Below are 14,354 nucleotides of genomic sequence, written 5' to 3'. Positions count from 1 at the left end.
ATAGTGGTGGAGCGGCCAAAGAAAGATAGGCATTCTAATATCCTACAGGTATAGCTGTGAATTGGTTCAACCATTCAGGAAAGCAATTTGAAATTGTGCTAACAAAGTGAATAAAAAGTGCGCACCCTTTGACTCAGAAATCTTACTCCTAGATTATATATACCCCAAGGAGGTCAAAGACAAAAAGAAAGGTACTATATACACCGAAGTATTCATAGCAGCATTCTTCTGACAGCAAGCAACTGGAAATAAAGTCAATTAAAGAACCATAAAAATTGTAATACAAGAATATCACTTAATTTTTTTAAAAAAATTCTGAAGTTAACACCAAATGAGCACTTCCACACACAAAACAGGACAGTACATGAAACTGAGTATCTCAATGATGTATAGCTTGCTTTTCTTTTGTGTACATGAATGCAATGGAACACAGTACCACAAATAATAAATATGAAGAATTCAGAGCACAGGAAGACACATGAACTGCTGCAGAATAAAGAGAACGAGAAAAGTAATATAAATAATGGCTACAAAAATGTGAAGGGAAGGAACAAAAAAAATTCCTGAATGACTTGTAATTATAATGACTAAGCTTGGCCCCAGGGAAGAGTTAAGAAAATAAACTTCCCTTCTTTCTTTGTGTAAGTGCAGGACAATGGGTACAGAATACTGCATATATTGTCAGACATGGTTAATGTGTCAATTGGCTTTACTGAATTGATTTTTCTTTTCTTTTAATCTTTTTAAAGCAATGTTTGTGAACAGTTTTCTCTTTTATTATCTCCAAATGCTGTCATTAAAAAAAATTTTTTTAACTTAACAAATACTAAATGAGATGAACATTTTCATATACAAAGGGGAAAAGAAAAACTGACACCCAAGAAGCCATGATTCTGCCTACTGCTTCTCTCTCCAAGTATACAAATATTATATGTCATTTTAAAGCTGCCTTCCTTGTCTGTGTTTCCTATTAACTTTCCTTCTGTTATTCTGTGCATTTAAAAAAAATGTTTCCATTACCCTTTTTTCTTACTTCTCCCCCTCTCAGTAACCCTGTTATTAAGCCCTATCCCCAACTCTCCCCTGTCCCAAAACCATTTGAAGGGAAAATAAAACTCTAGTATCAAATATGCAAAACAAAACAAATACCCATATTAGCGCTGTCTAAAAATGTATGTTTTTTTCTGTACTTTGAGTTCACCTCACTGTCAGGACGTGGTAACATGTTTCATCACTGGCCCTTTGAAACTCTAATTGTTCTTTACATTGATCAACAGTTCTTAAGTCTTAGTCATTTTTCTCTACAATGTGGTTGTTACATTCCATTTTCTCTAGGCTCTGCTTATTTCACTCTGGAAAGTTCATCTAAGTTTTCCCAGGCTTAATTAAAACCATCCCTTTCACTAGTTCTCATGGCACAATATTCCATTACATTCACGTACCATAATTTGTCCAATCATTTGACAATTGAGTGGTACCCTGCCCCTTTAGTTTCCAGTTCATTGCATTACAAAAAGAGCTGCTATAAATATTTTTGTACATAAAAGTCCTTTCCCACTTTCTTTAATCTCTTTGAGAGTATAGTCTTAGGAAGGAGTATAGGTCCTCTACAGTATAGGTCCAAATTGTTTTCCAGAACATGAATAGACCAATTCACAGCTCCAGTAAAACTGCACGGGTGTTCCTGTTTCCCCCCAAGTCCCTCCAATTGTCATTTTCCTGTTAGGATATTTTTGTCGATGTGATGAGAATGAGGTGAAATCTCAGTTGTTTAATTTGCATTTCTCTAATTATTAAAGATTTGGAACATTTTTTATATGACTGATAGTTTAGATTCTTTTCCTTTGAGAACTGCCTGTTCATATCATTTGACTATTTTATTTATGGAGGATTGACTCTTGTTCTTTTATATTTGAATCAATTCCTTAAATACCTTGGATATCAGACCTTTATCAGAAAAACTTCCTGCAAAGATTTTTTTCCCCCAGTGAAATATTTCTAATATTAACCACATTTATTCTGTCTGTGCAAAAATCATTTTACATAACCAAAATTGTCCATTTTAACTTCTGTAATCCTATCTCTTATTTAGTCATGAATTTGTCCCTATCCATAGATGCAATAGGTATTTTCTTATTTTCTCCTCTAACTTGTTTATGACATGACATTTTATATCTGAGTCACAGATCCATTTGGAACTTATCTGGTGTAAAATAATGGTCTAAACTTAATTTCTGCCATATTGTTTTCTAGTTTTTACACCAGTTTTTGTCAAATACTGATTTCTTGCCCCAGAAGTTGAGGGTCTTTAAGCTTATTAAACATTATGTTACTATGCTTATTGTGTACCTAATCTGTTCTGATAATCAACTTCTCTATTCTTTAACAAGTACCAAACAGTTTTGATAATTACTGCTTTGGAACATAGTTTGAGATATGGCACTGCTAGCTCCCCTTACATCCTACTCCCTCCCATTATTTTCTTTGAGATTCTTGACTCTTTGTTCCTTTTTAAAAATTTTGTTACAAGAGATGGCATGAGATCAAGTGAGAAGAATACACTTGGAAATTAAAATGAGATAAAAAGTTATCAATAAAAATAAGGTACAATTTAAAACAATAAAAGACAATGAAAAATCCAACTTTCAAGTGTTTTGTCTTTGTCTCTTCATATGACTAAATTAGAAGTCTCTAATGTTTAGAATGATACTTCTTTGTGGATAGTTTTTTCCATGTTACAGAGACAGAGAAGACTGGTATAGAGAAGGCAATGAGCAAATGTCAGAGCACAAGCTAAAGATTAAAAACAGAAGTAACAAACAGAACTTTTCATTTCCATGAAAATTTCAAGACTGTCCTGCACCAATTTCTGAAATGTGCCTTGCTCTTGCCCCCTTTGGAGGAAGCTGAAAATCAAGAGACAATACTGACGAGTCTAATTCAGTGGATGTTTTCCATATTTGAATAGCATATTCAGATGCTGCAGGGAGCTTCCTAATTCATTCTAGTAAAACCTTTTTAAAAATCAAACTTTTTAGGACTTACACGAAGAACCATTTTTTTTTTTCAGATTTATTATTTTTTTAAATGAAGGACTGGCCACTAAGCCATCTTTCCTCACCAAAGAAAAACAAAACAAAACAAAAGGACTAAGTATTCCAAACTAAGGAAAGTCTAAAGAAAGGAAAAGAGATGACTTATAGGCTTTATATGTCAGAATCTAAACTTTTATATAAAATATGAACTCCATGGCAACTCTTAAGACTTTTGGCAGCTGCAGAGCAGTGTTTCATTTGCATTGGGAGGAGTTTCCTCATCTGGAGTCTCCTATACTAATGAAATCATAGCCCAGGAAGAAAAACTAAAAGAGCTTGTACCACCAGTTAGATAAACTTTAGTCAGAACAGTCTCTGAGTCTCGTGTTCCAGTGTAGAGGGAAACTCAGAAGACTACTGAAAACTATCCATGCCCTAACTCATGACTGTTTCCTCTGTTTGCAGCAGCAAGGAAAGAAAAATCCTTGAGCACCTCACAAATTCACATAGGGTAGAAAACTGGGTGTCTGAGAGAGATTAGCTTTTCCTCAGCTGAGTGAAGTTTTCCTCTTTAACAAAGGCCAGTGGCCAGAAGTATTACAAGCATTTCTTTTTTGTTTCATTCTGAGACTGATGGCTTCTCATTCAAGGGCCAAAATGGTGATGAATCAGCACCAGAGGCATCACAGGAGGGTAAAAGGTGACCAAGTTGAAGTTTATTGGAAGCTGCCAAAGACTTTTAATTCAAGAACCTCTTTTTCTGTCTCTTCTTCTCACCCAGGGCCCTGTACAGATTCCCCAGCCTTTGGAAAGAGAGACCTGTACTAGAAAAGTGCATGGGGAGCTGAAAAGCCCTTTGGTTTCTTGGTTGCAATATTGGGGGAGAAGGGTGTAAGATCATCCAAGAAATTTATGCCCTCTGTTAACTGGACCTCTACTTTCCAAAGAAGTTGTCTGTGCTTGTTGATGAAGATATGAACTATCTTCCTCAATGACACTCCAGGTCAACTTTGGTGGAAATGTTCCTGATTGGCCCCAGTGATAGCCATATAATTGCCACTTGCTGGTTAGTGCAAGGGGTGCTATCATATAAGGACAGACTTTCCTGTTACCTAAGGATCTGGAAGAGACAAAGGGAGACAGAAAAGATGCATTCCAAAGCAAAGTGACCCAAGACCAGCTGAAAGGAGAGATGGGGGCTAAGAGAACCTGGGCCTCAAAAGCCATGACACTACAGGAAATATGAATAAAAGGTCAAGAGATAAGAGAGGTAGCTTTGCACACTAAAAACATAAACATATCCACCCACCAAAACACTAAATATTGAGTCATGGAATTTCACAGACTTGAAGGACGTCTGAGTTCATCTAATCCAACTTCTTTACTTTAGAGCTAAGGACCCAAGATATAAAGCGACTTGCCCAAAGTCACACACGGCATATTGTGTACCAGAAACCTGGCCTTCTGATTTCAAATACAAGGCTCATTCCATTACACAATATCTTCCATCTGTAGGACCCGATTAGGGCCTTAGAGATGTACTAAACCAAATTCTGACAACCACCAACATAGGGTAGAAGAAGACAAAAAGGAATACAAGTAAGGAACTGAGTTATCAGACAACTCGCTTTTTTGGAGAAGCAAAGCTCTGTCTATAACCTGAGACACAGATAGTGTGGGAAACCCCCAATGTACAAAGCCCTATAGCCAGCTAGAAACACTTTATAACCATGAAACAATGTTTCATTTCAGAATCAACAGTAGCAAGTCAGAACCAAGTTTAACTGTAACAACCAGTAAACACTAGAAAACAAAAGAAGTGAGGAAACATAAGTTTCCCAGAGGAAGGGAAAGAAAAAGATGAGAAAAAGAGGGCTGCATGGGAAGGATTAAATAGACTGGTCCTAAGATCCCTTTAGCACTCAGGAAGAAACAACTTTCCATCCTTCTCCAAATCTATTCCTTCAACTTCATGCCTTTCTTCTTACCAGGACCAAAGTCTCCCTCTCCCAGACATTTCTTCTTTATTATTTGTCTCTCATAGATTCTTTCTGTTCCCAGCCCTGCTTTCTAGATGTCCTAGATCTCTCAACAGATAAAGCCCACTTCATTCCTCCACCCCTAGGCATTTCTTTCTAGCATACAAATCTTCCTCTTCTGCTATTTCTTCCCTACCTTCCCTCTTTACTTCTTAGCCACTACCCCAAGTCCCTTAAGTACCTTCCCACCCTATCTTCTCAGTCTTGTGCTATCTCTCCCCCATCCTCTCAGTCCCCCTGTACTTTCCCCTCATCCTTCTAAGTCCCCCTGTACTTTCCTCCATCCTCAGTCCTTTTGTACTCCTCCCCCCTCCTTCACGCTCTACTTTCTCTGCTTACCCATCCTTTCAGTCCCCCTAGACCAAGGGTGGGGAATCTTCGGCCTTGAAACCACATGTGGCCCTCTAGGTCCTCAAGTGCACCCCTTTGACTGAGTCCAAGTTTTCCAAAACAAATCCTTTTCGGTGAAGTTTGGATACTTGAGGACCGACTGGGCCAGTGTGCCCTTGAGGTCACAGGTTCCCCACCCCTGCCCAAGACTATCCCCCATCTTCTCAGTCCCCCTGTACTTTCCCATCCTCCTAGTCCCCTTCTACTTTCCTCCATCCTCTCTTTCCTTTTATGCTTTCCCTCCATCTTTACCCCCTCTGTGCTTTCTCTCCCCGCCATCGTCTTAGTCCCCCTGGTCTTTCCCCCCCGCCTCAGCTCCCTTTGCTTTCTCTCCCCCCGTTCTTTCAGTCTCGGTCCCTCTGCACTCTCCCCCATCCTTTGGGCCCCCGTACTCTTCCCCTATTCTTTCAGTCCCCCTAACTTTCCCACATCGTTTGAGCCCTCCTGTCCTCTCCCCCCAACCTCTCAGCCCTCCTGTGCTTTCTCTCTTCCAATACCACTCGTTCCCCCCCCCCAGGGTTCCTCCCCCTCCATCCCTTGCCCCTCTTTCTTTCGCTCCTCGCCCTGCTCGGTCTCCCCTCCCTCTAGGGCTACCAACCAACCCCCACCCCCACCCCGGCCCAAAGGGGCCATGCCCCTTCCCCCCTCCCCACCCCTTCTCCCTTCGCCGCCTTCTGCTCACCCCCAGACCCGGGCCCCGGGGACCCGAGGCATCCCAGGCCTCCCCCCACCCCCCAACACTTCACGCCCTTGCCCCCTCAGGCCCCGCCCCCAGGCTTTCAGGGCCCCGCCCCCCGCCCCCCGCGCGCGCCCAAGCCCCGCCCCTCACTCACCTGAGGCGGCTCCGCGCGCGCGCGCGAGCGGAGGGGCAGGAAGGGGGGAAAGTGTTGGGGACGAGGGGGGCGGGGCAGTGGGGGGGAAGCCCCCCGGCCCGGCCGACTCGGGGCTGGGGGGTCACAGGGGGCGGGGTCACTGAGGCGGTGGCAGCCGGGCCGGAGCCGGAGTGAGGGCGCTCGGCGGCGGCTCCATCTCCATCGGCTGCTTCACCTGAGGAGGGACGGACCCCCCCCTCGAACCCCCCCCCATCACAGCCGTCCCCCCCTCCCCCGAACAACTTCCGGTCCCACTGCCAGGCGACAGGCTGCGTGGCCGAACACCGAGCGCTCCGGAGCCGGGGAGGCTGCTGGGGGAAAAGGAGCGGAGCCAGGTGAGAGCAGCCGAGCACCGAGGGCATCGAGTCGAGCTGGCGCCCTCCGTAGGGTGGCGGTGCGGAACTTGTACCAGCGTCTGTACCTGCCCGTACGATCGGCATCGTCTGCATTCGGCTGTGGGACACTCCTGCACGCCCCCCAGACTTTTCCCACTCATCTCTTCCCTTCGCCCTGGGGATCCTCAGGACAGTCTCCAGTCTGTTTACAAGTAATTTAGAAAGGCAGTGAGAGGGGAGCTCTAAGCCCCCTTGCTTTCTGGTAGTGCTTGGCTCGCTCTCAGAGATTCAGTTCAATCTTTAAGAGCCTTCTAGGTGATAAAAGGAGTAAAAACGAGACCGCCCCTGCCCTCCAGGAGTTTACTGTCTCCTGGGATTGGGGGCGGGACTTCGTTTGAAGAGCGCCAATGACAGTACCCCCCTTCACTGCTCTGTGCCAGACTCCTTAGCATCGCGGAGTTAGACGACTTTAAATACTATATATACCAAGGCTCTCATTTTCCAGATGAGTAAACTGCAGCGGAGGGAGATTAAGCAAAGAGCTGTGAGAATAGAGCGACTGGAAAAAGAAAACTTAAAGGGCATAGTTTCCTTAAACGATACATGACCTTGAGCAAATTTTAGTCAGGATTTAAAACCCAGGTCTGCTGACTCCCGAAATTTCAGAAAGTTTTAAAAATCAATCTTAATGAAATCTTTTGGGTTTACCTTATTTACATTTACCTATAAGTATTATCGCTCTCCCTCCGCTAGAGAGCCAAAGGGAAAGAAAAAAAGTAAAACTAATCAACATTAGGGGGGGAAAACATCTTCCCTTACATACAATATCCCACACCCAAAGCCCTTCACCTCCAGAAAAAAAAAAAAAGCAGGCGGTGCCTTCTCTTCTCTGGGGTCAAGGTTGACAATTATAACTTTACAGCATTTAGTTTGTATTTTGAATGATTGTGTATATTGTTTTCCTGGTTCCTTTTCAATTTACAATAGTTCATAAGTCTTCCTCTGCATCTTTGAATTTCTCATATTCATTGTTTCTTACAGCACAGTATAAATCCATTACATTCAATTTGTTAGGCATCTCCTTTGCTCCCAGCTCTCTGTTGTGACCATGCTGCCACCCCACACAATTCACATGTGTGTACGGCCTCCCACCCCATATTTCTTTTCCTACTCCCTTCTTGGCCCTTCTGTCCAGACAACAGGCCCAAGAATAAGCAGAATAAACAGAAACTTTATTGATATAATTAGAAAAATAAGACAGGGTTACAATCTCCCTTTTTTCTTCACAGTCCCCTCTGCCTTTGGAGCTAGGGGCTGGTAATAAACAGCAGCATTATACGTTATGTATAAATGGAAGATAAAATAAGGCCCTAAAGGTGACAGAGAAATTAAAAGACTGGAGAGAGAAGAGATGGTAGCAGTTGTTATTACATTGATTGGTACTTCTGTCCAGACAGCTTGCCACTCAGTCTCAGAGAAGAGTCTGAAGGACCACAGAGTATGAGGTAGATATCACCATGGAATAAATACAGAGAAAATCATTGGTTCCAGTCCTTGAAGTTAAGGCATGAATGGGAATGTGTATGTCTGGAAGTGGTTAGGGAAGGGGATATATATTTATATTTGTGGAGGGGAAGGGGGAAGGGGAGAGCTATCCCAGGGATGGAGTCTGAGAAGTAGAGGACAGAGGAGTTTTTGAATGTCTATAGAAAAGGGAAGAGTCCAAGAGAGAAATAGTTTGGAAGGGTAAGAGATTGAGAAGGGTGGTTTATAAGGTGTCAAGGCTAAAGCAGTTGTTCTTATGGGGCTGTCAGAACATGAACACGGTGCCAGGCATTAGTGAGAACACCTCGAAGGTTCCAGATAGGGGCCACAGTGTCAGGCTGCACATTGTATCCATCATCCACAGCCTTGCATATAATGTTCAGGTCCTTGTGCTCAGCAGGCACTGGCACTGTCAGATGCCACAGCTGCCATGCCCAGGCTCTCCTTGGTGCCTGTGCCTCCCCCTCCAATTTTGCTTCTTGCCAGGTCAGTCCACCATCCAGAGATACATCCACCCTGATTATAGCCCTGCCTCCCCCACTCCAAGCATAGCCCTTTATGGTCACCTCTCCAGACTCTACTGTTTGCCCTTCCCTGGGCTCTGTGATGACTGACTGGACAGGGAGCTCCTGAATGGCTGGAGCAGAGTCAAAGTCCACTTTATCCCAGTCTACGGAGGGACAAAAGCCTTTGTAATCATGACGTTGCCAATGGCTAGAACTTTCCTCAGGGCTGACACTCACCTTCCCCAGCCACTTGACATGGCGGGCACCCACCACACCAGGCACCACCACCCTTACTGGGAAACCATGGTCAGGAGGCAGTGGCTGCCCATTCATCTCATAAGCCAGCAGAACATCACCTTCAGGGTTCATGGCCCGAACCAGGGGGATGGAGGCGCCATAGGCTGTCCCTGTGGGGTCACAGTCCAGCCCTTCAAAACATACATGGGCTTCAGAGCCAGAGGGTGAATGGCCAGCTTGGATCAAAACATCCCGGAGCCGGGCACCGCCCCACTGGGCTGTGCTAATGGCTCCTGCCCCCCAGTTTAACCCTTTTACTGGCTTAACTTGAGCCATCTCACTTCGACGGTTACCCGCACACTGCAGGGTGACCGTAACCTGGTGCTTGGGGAATTGACGGAGATCATCTAGTGACAGGCTCAGTGTCTGACCACCTGGGGGCCCTTCCACTTGCAGACGGTATGTGGCAGGGTCTATGGTGGGTACAGGCAGATGATTTCGAGTGAAAAAGAGAGGATTGGGTGTGATGTAACCCTCACCCAAGAGCTCAAGGGGTGGTTCTGCATTAAAAGGTTTCTGACTATTGATCTGCAAAGCAGGGTGTCTGGGAGGGTCACTGGCATAAGGGTCGGTGGAAACTAGGTCAGAAGATCTTTCCTCATCAGGGCTTAGTTCCCCAATCTTATACTGAGCTAGAAGCTCACGAACATGAGGCTGGTTGTGGGCTGCATAGAGAGCCCAGAAAGGCTCCAGCGGTCCCCCTGCAGCAAGCAATAATTTAGAAGGTCCACCTGGGTGCATGGCCACAAAGTCTGTGACATCAAAAACCTCATGGCCCAAGGTTACCCAGACCCTTGTCTCAAGACTTCGATGACGACTCACTTCTGCCTTTGTGTATACAGGTAGTGAATCTTGGTCAGCCTGTGGGGACTGGAGGAGAGAAGACAGAAGGAAAAAATTATGGAGGATGCTATCAACCTTCCCATTCATGCCTTCCACCCAGCCAAGTTCATATAGTGAATGGTACCAAGGAACCTAGGAGTCAGAAGACTGGGGTTGGGGTTTCAAATCCTGGCATGCTACTTATGTGTTCCTGGATAAGTCATTTACTCTTTACAAGCCCCAGTTTCCTCAACTGTAAAATGGAGATAATTCTTGCATTACGTATCTTACAGGGTTGCCCTGAGCAAATACTTTGTAATCTTTAAAGTCATATACAAATATGTTATAATTAGTCCTAGCAGAAATTCCTTCTCTTCAATGGGTTGCAAGGTGGCAGAGTGAATAGAGTGTTAGACCTGGAATCAGGAAGAAATGAGTTTAAATCTGACCTCCTGAACTTACTCTGATCCTGGGCAAGTCATTTAAGCTTTGTCTGCCTTGATTTCTTCTTCTGTAAAATGAGGATCTTAATAATAGCACATCCCAGGATAGTTGTGAAGATCAAATGAGATAATATTTGTAAAGTACTATGTAAGCCTAAGAACACTATATAAATGCCAGCTAACTATTCTTTAATTCAACAAACATTTATTACTCCCTTGCAACCCAGTCAGCTTAAGTCACCTTTCCACTCTACCTTTTCTCTATGATTTCCATAGGCTAGTACAGCCCCAACGCCCAACAGTGCCCCTGCAACCGTCCAGTGTCCAGAAGGAGTGCTGCCATTTGAAAAGTGAGGTTTGGGGCTTTGGAGATGAGAGGGACCATTGGTAAAGCAGGCATGGCGACACAGCTTTGGGACAATCAACCTGTAAAGAGGAGAGAGAATCAGTAATGTTCCCTATCATGCCTCATCCCAGAAGGAATAAGATGTCCCAGGTTAAGCTACAAAGGAAGCTAGATACCTGGGTCTTTTCATTTCCTTAGAGTTTGTCCTTTCCCAGGAGCAGGTAGAATTAGTAGGATCCAGTTTCCCTACCTACAATCCATCCTAGCCATTAAAGGTAGTTAACTGCCCCAAGTGGATAAGATAACAAATCATAAAATACTGAAACAGAGGAGATATAGAAGTGAGAAACTTCAGGACTAAGGCATACCGGTCAAATCTGGGAATTCGAAGGCCAGAGACAGCAATTCTTTGTAGCAACAGCATTATAGACATTGGGGTTCTAGGAAAAAAGGAAAGAAAGATGTAATCACCATGGAGCAAGGGTAGAGGCCTTCAGAAGTGAGACTTAAGAGATAGAGGGATGATGGAAGGGACTACTGCCAACTTCATTAGAAAAAAGAGGTAACAGGGAATCCCAAGCTCCGTCCTTCAGGAGGACAATCTGACAGGTAAACTAGGACACTGACAGGTACAAAGACAATATGGGAATGGATGTAATGGATTTCCTAAAAGCAACTGTCCCCTTTTCCTTAATCGCTGAGAATAAAATCTAGTCTAGTGCCCATACTGTACACTTATGCTATCACCAAAGCAAGTTTTGTTTTGTTTTAGATGGAGAGCAAGCTAAAACAGAGAAATGAGGTAAAGCAGACCCCCTCATTCTCCATGAAAAATATCATTAACTGCGAATCAATATGCCTTGGTCCCCACTACTATCCTAGCCATTCCCTTCTTCCTCAGCTCAGCAAACAGGGATTATCATCCCAGGTGTAGCTAAATGGGTTGAATTCCTCTCTAGGGTAAGGAAGAAGGGAGCGTCACAATTCTCACTCCAGCAGCTCTTTCTGTCTCCTAGTCCTACTTTAGAAGCAAAGTAATGGAAGGAAAGCAAGACACTAGGAAAATCTGGGCCCACGCAGGGTATTTCCTGTCTGTTGAAGGAGAGGAAAGTTGGAGTTCATCAACTGAGGGAGTCAGTCCAAGTAAAAAGCCAGAAAAAGTAATCAGGGGATGCCAAGGAAGAGAGATCAGTCAGGCAGATCTGTGACCTTGGAAAAGAGGGGAAACTGAACTCTACTTCTTAGCACCGGACTCCCACCACCCTTTACATCACACATGGCGGGGGGTGGCCCTTTGGGACAAAGAACTACTTTTTCTAAGTCCTACCAATACCTTCCCGTTCCTAGTTTGACTGAGGCGACCCTCTAATGGGCAACATCCCTTCAGTGGGGGTGACCTACAATCAAATTCCCCAGGATGAAGGGGAGGGCCAGGAGCAGGAGGTGGTAGTCAGAATGGAGGGGGGGGGGGGGAACAGTTGCCCAGGCCCATGCCGGAGATGGAGGGGGGGAAAGAAAAAAAAATTCTAGAGCAATCCCCTGCACCCCACCCCCACCCCACGACGCAGGCATTCCCTTCCCATCCACCTCCCCCAAAACCCTCCCCGCTGTAGGTGCTCTCAGACACACCCCGTCCCCCCTTTTTCTTCCAGTATCCTACCCGGAGCAGCGTTCTAACAGCAGCAGCGCTTCTTCAGAAGATGTCAGCCCGAACCTTTGGCAGAGAGGGCGGGGATTCTAGGTGGTGACGTCAGGGCGCGATTTAAAGGACCACTCTCGCCCCTCCAATTATCCCCCAACTATTGACAAGATGAGGAATCCACGGAAAGATATTCTCATCCTAGTTTACCCGCTTAGCTAGCTTTCGAGAAGTAGGGGACCGACAATTAACTGCGGGCTCCGGAATTCGGATACTCATCTTCCGCTGGGTTCCCTAAGCTAATGCTTCAGTCTTAAGGAGCCAACAGGTTTGGGGAAATTAATAGACGAGGCCGATGGAGACCTCTAAGTGCCAGGAACCTGAGTAGGAAAAGGCAAAAGGGACCTTAATGGTATGTCGAGGGGTGAGATGATTGGAGATGATACCCACCAGTAACTAATCAAGTCAACATTCAAGAAATATTTATTAAGCGTCTACCAAGTGCAAGGTATTGTGCTTGGCGCTGAGCATACAAAAAAGAAAACCAAGGTCCCTGCCTCCCAGAAGCTTACATTCTATTGGAAAGGATACATGTGATTTCCAAGACTAATCAATCTGTGAACTCATTGATGTGGGTTATTTCCTCAAAAAATGCTGCTGGTAACCCAACCACGGTGACGTTCTGTCAAATTCTCCCATAAATCTGCTACAGGAGAGTCCACCAAACATGGCTACACCTTCCTGCGTTCTCTTGATATGTCACAGGTATCAATATACATATATAATAAGGGATAGGGAGTGATGGAGGTAAAAGAGAGAGCCAGAGTGTCCTAGGAAAACACAAAGATGAGACCACTTAGAGTTGACAGTTCCAGGGACAGAGGTGAAGTCTAAGGCTTGACGGAAGTTTTTTAAAGGCAGGATGGAGGGACTGCATTCCTGGGATAATCCACAGGACTGCTATGTCCATTCTGGGTAGAAGCATAAAGGGCAGGGGGATAAACTGAAGCAAGGTTACAGGAAGCTAGAGATCAGAGGTCAGCGTAATGGTCATACCTATGCCTCCATGTGATTTTGGCAGCTAGTCTCCCTCTAGATAAGTTGAAAATACTGAAATCCATCCAGGGAACAACACTTTGCTTCTTCTGCATGACCCAGACATTGGAGTAGAATGTAAAGAGGATTTCTTTTTTGTCTTTGATCTCCAGTATTCAGCGCTGTACCTTGCTCTTGGGCACACTGTGTGCCGAAGTGAGAGGGTTCTGTGATAAGTTCTCTCACTTGCATCGCCAAAACATGTCTTTTTAAAAAATGGTATGCTCCTGCTTTTGCCTCCTTACCAGTGATGCCTCCCTTCCACGACCGTTTGCCCCTTGAGGATAAGGAATCGAGATCAAAATATGATTCTCACATCCTCAGGTCCTGGCAGAAGTGAGTAGAAATGAAATCTACGGGCTAACCTGCAATTGGGGGTCTTGTGTCTTGACATTCCCACACTGCCCCCCAGTGACAGGATGAACCTATTACAACATTAGAGCCAGACTGCTTCAATCATGCTCCCCTCTCCATTAACAGAAAAAGCCTAGCTGGTGAAAAGAACAGGAGATAAATAGTGATGTGAATAAGCGAGTCCTGGCAGTACTGATTGAAGTATCAAAGATGCAGTAAACCAAGTCAGAGAGAGAGAGAGAAAATAATAAAAAGCTCTTAAGTCATATCAAACTAGACTCAGGCACAAACTAGTGGTCCAAGAGGCCTGATCCCCACCTGTCTTACTGGTATACTAATAAGACTAAGGCTGACATTTGGGCATAGGGAGAAAAAGGGACTCCTATTCTTCTGCTTTCTATTCCGTGGGCATGTGGAAATCCTGCCTTCCCTTCTCTTTTCCTCTGGTATAGGAAATGAAAACTATAACAGGAGGGAAAGATAATATCAGGAAACACGAGTCTCACAAGGGGTCCATGAACTTGGATGAGAAAATTTTTACAACTTTAACTAAATTCTAACTGAAATTTAGCATTTCCCTTGATTATGAATTTTTAAAGATTATCTGAGGGGCCTATAGCTTTCACCAGATTGCCA

At 44.5% G+C, this 14,354-nt stretch overlaps 2 protein-coding genes across 3 annotated transcripts in view; both read right to left on the bottom strand.

Annotated features, from left to right (window-relative positions):
- The window catches only part of IKZF4 (IKAROS family zinc finger 4), a 31,053-nt gene extending 24,547 nt beyond the window's left edge, over window positions 1-6,506 (bottom strand). Inside the window, exon 1 of one of the 2 annotated variants that reach the window (XM_072654983.1) lies at window positions 6,298-6,506. The gene's annotated coding sequence lies outside the window, so the exon portion shown is untranslated. The remainder of the gene's footprint in view (window positions 1-6,297) is intronic. The other variant, XM_072654982.1, reaches the window with a different exon arrangement.
- A 1,376-nt stretch (window positions 6,507-7,882) lies between these two features.
- On the bottom strand, window positions 7,883-12,381 carry SUOX (sulfite oxidase). Its single transcript, XM_072654981.1, has 4 exons — window positions 12,291-12,381; window positions 10,999-11,070; window positions 10,539-10,710; window positions 7,883-9,889 (listed from the first exon to the last, which is right to left on the bottom strand). Exons 2-4 carry the CDS (start codon window positions 11,061-11,063, stop codon window positions 8,471-8,473), a joined length of 1,656 nt encoding a protein of 551 aa, XP_072511082.1. The 5' UTR covers window positions 11,064-11,070; window positions 12,291-12,381; the 3' UTR covers window positions 7,883-8,470.
- Between the last annotated feature and the right edge of the window lie 1,973 nt (window positions 12,382-14,354).

Source organism: Notamacropus eugenii, chromosome 3, assembly GCF_028372415.1.
Source record: "Notamacropus eugenii isolate mMacEug1 chromosome 3, mMacEug1.pri_v2, whole genome shotgun sequence".
Taxonomy (NCBI): Eukaryota; Metazoa; Chordata; class Mammalia; order Diprotodontia; family Macropodidae; genus Notamacropus; species Notamacropus eugenii.
This window is presented reverse-complemented; position numbering and strand designations above follow the sequence as displayed.

What these genes read in the sequence shown, in the direction of transcription:
- SUOX (XM_072654981.1), bottom strand. Translation starts at nt 11,063, where the DNA reads ATGTCTATAATGCTGTTGCTACAAAGAATTGCTGTCTCTGGCCTTCGA. An exon ending in CGAATTCCCAGATTTGACCG is followed by an intron (nt 10,711 to 10,998) that starts GTATGCCTTAGT and finishes TCCTCTTTACAG; the next exon opens with GTTGATTGTCCCAAAGCTGT. An exon ending in ATGGAAATCATAGAGAAAAG is followed by an intron (nt 9,890 to 10,538) that starts GTAGAGTGGAAA and finishes TCTCTCCTCCAG; the next exon opens with TCCCCACAGGCTGACCAAGA.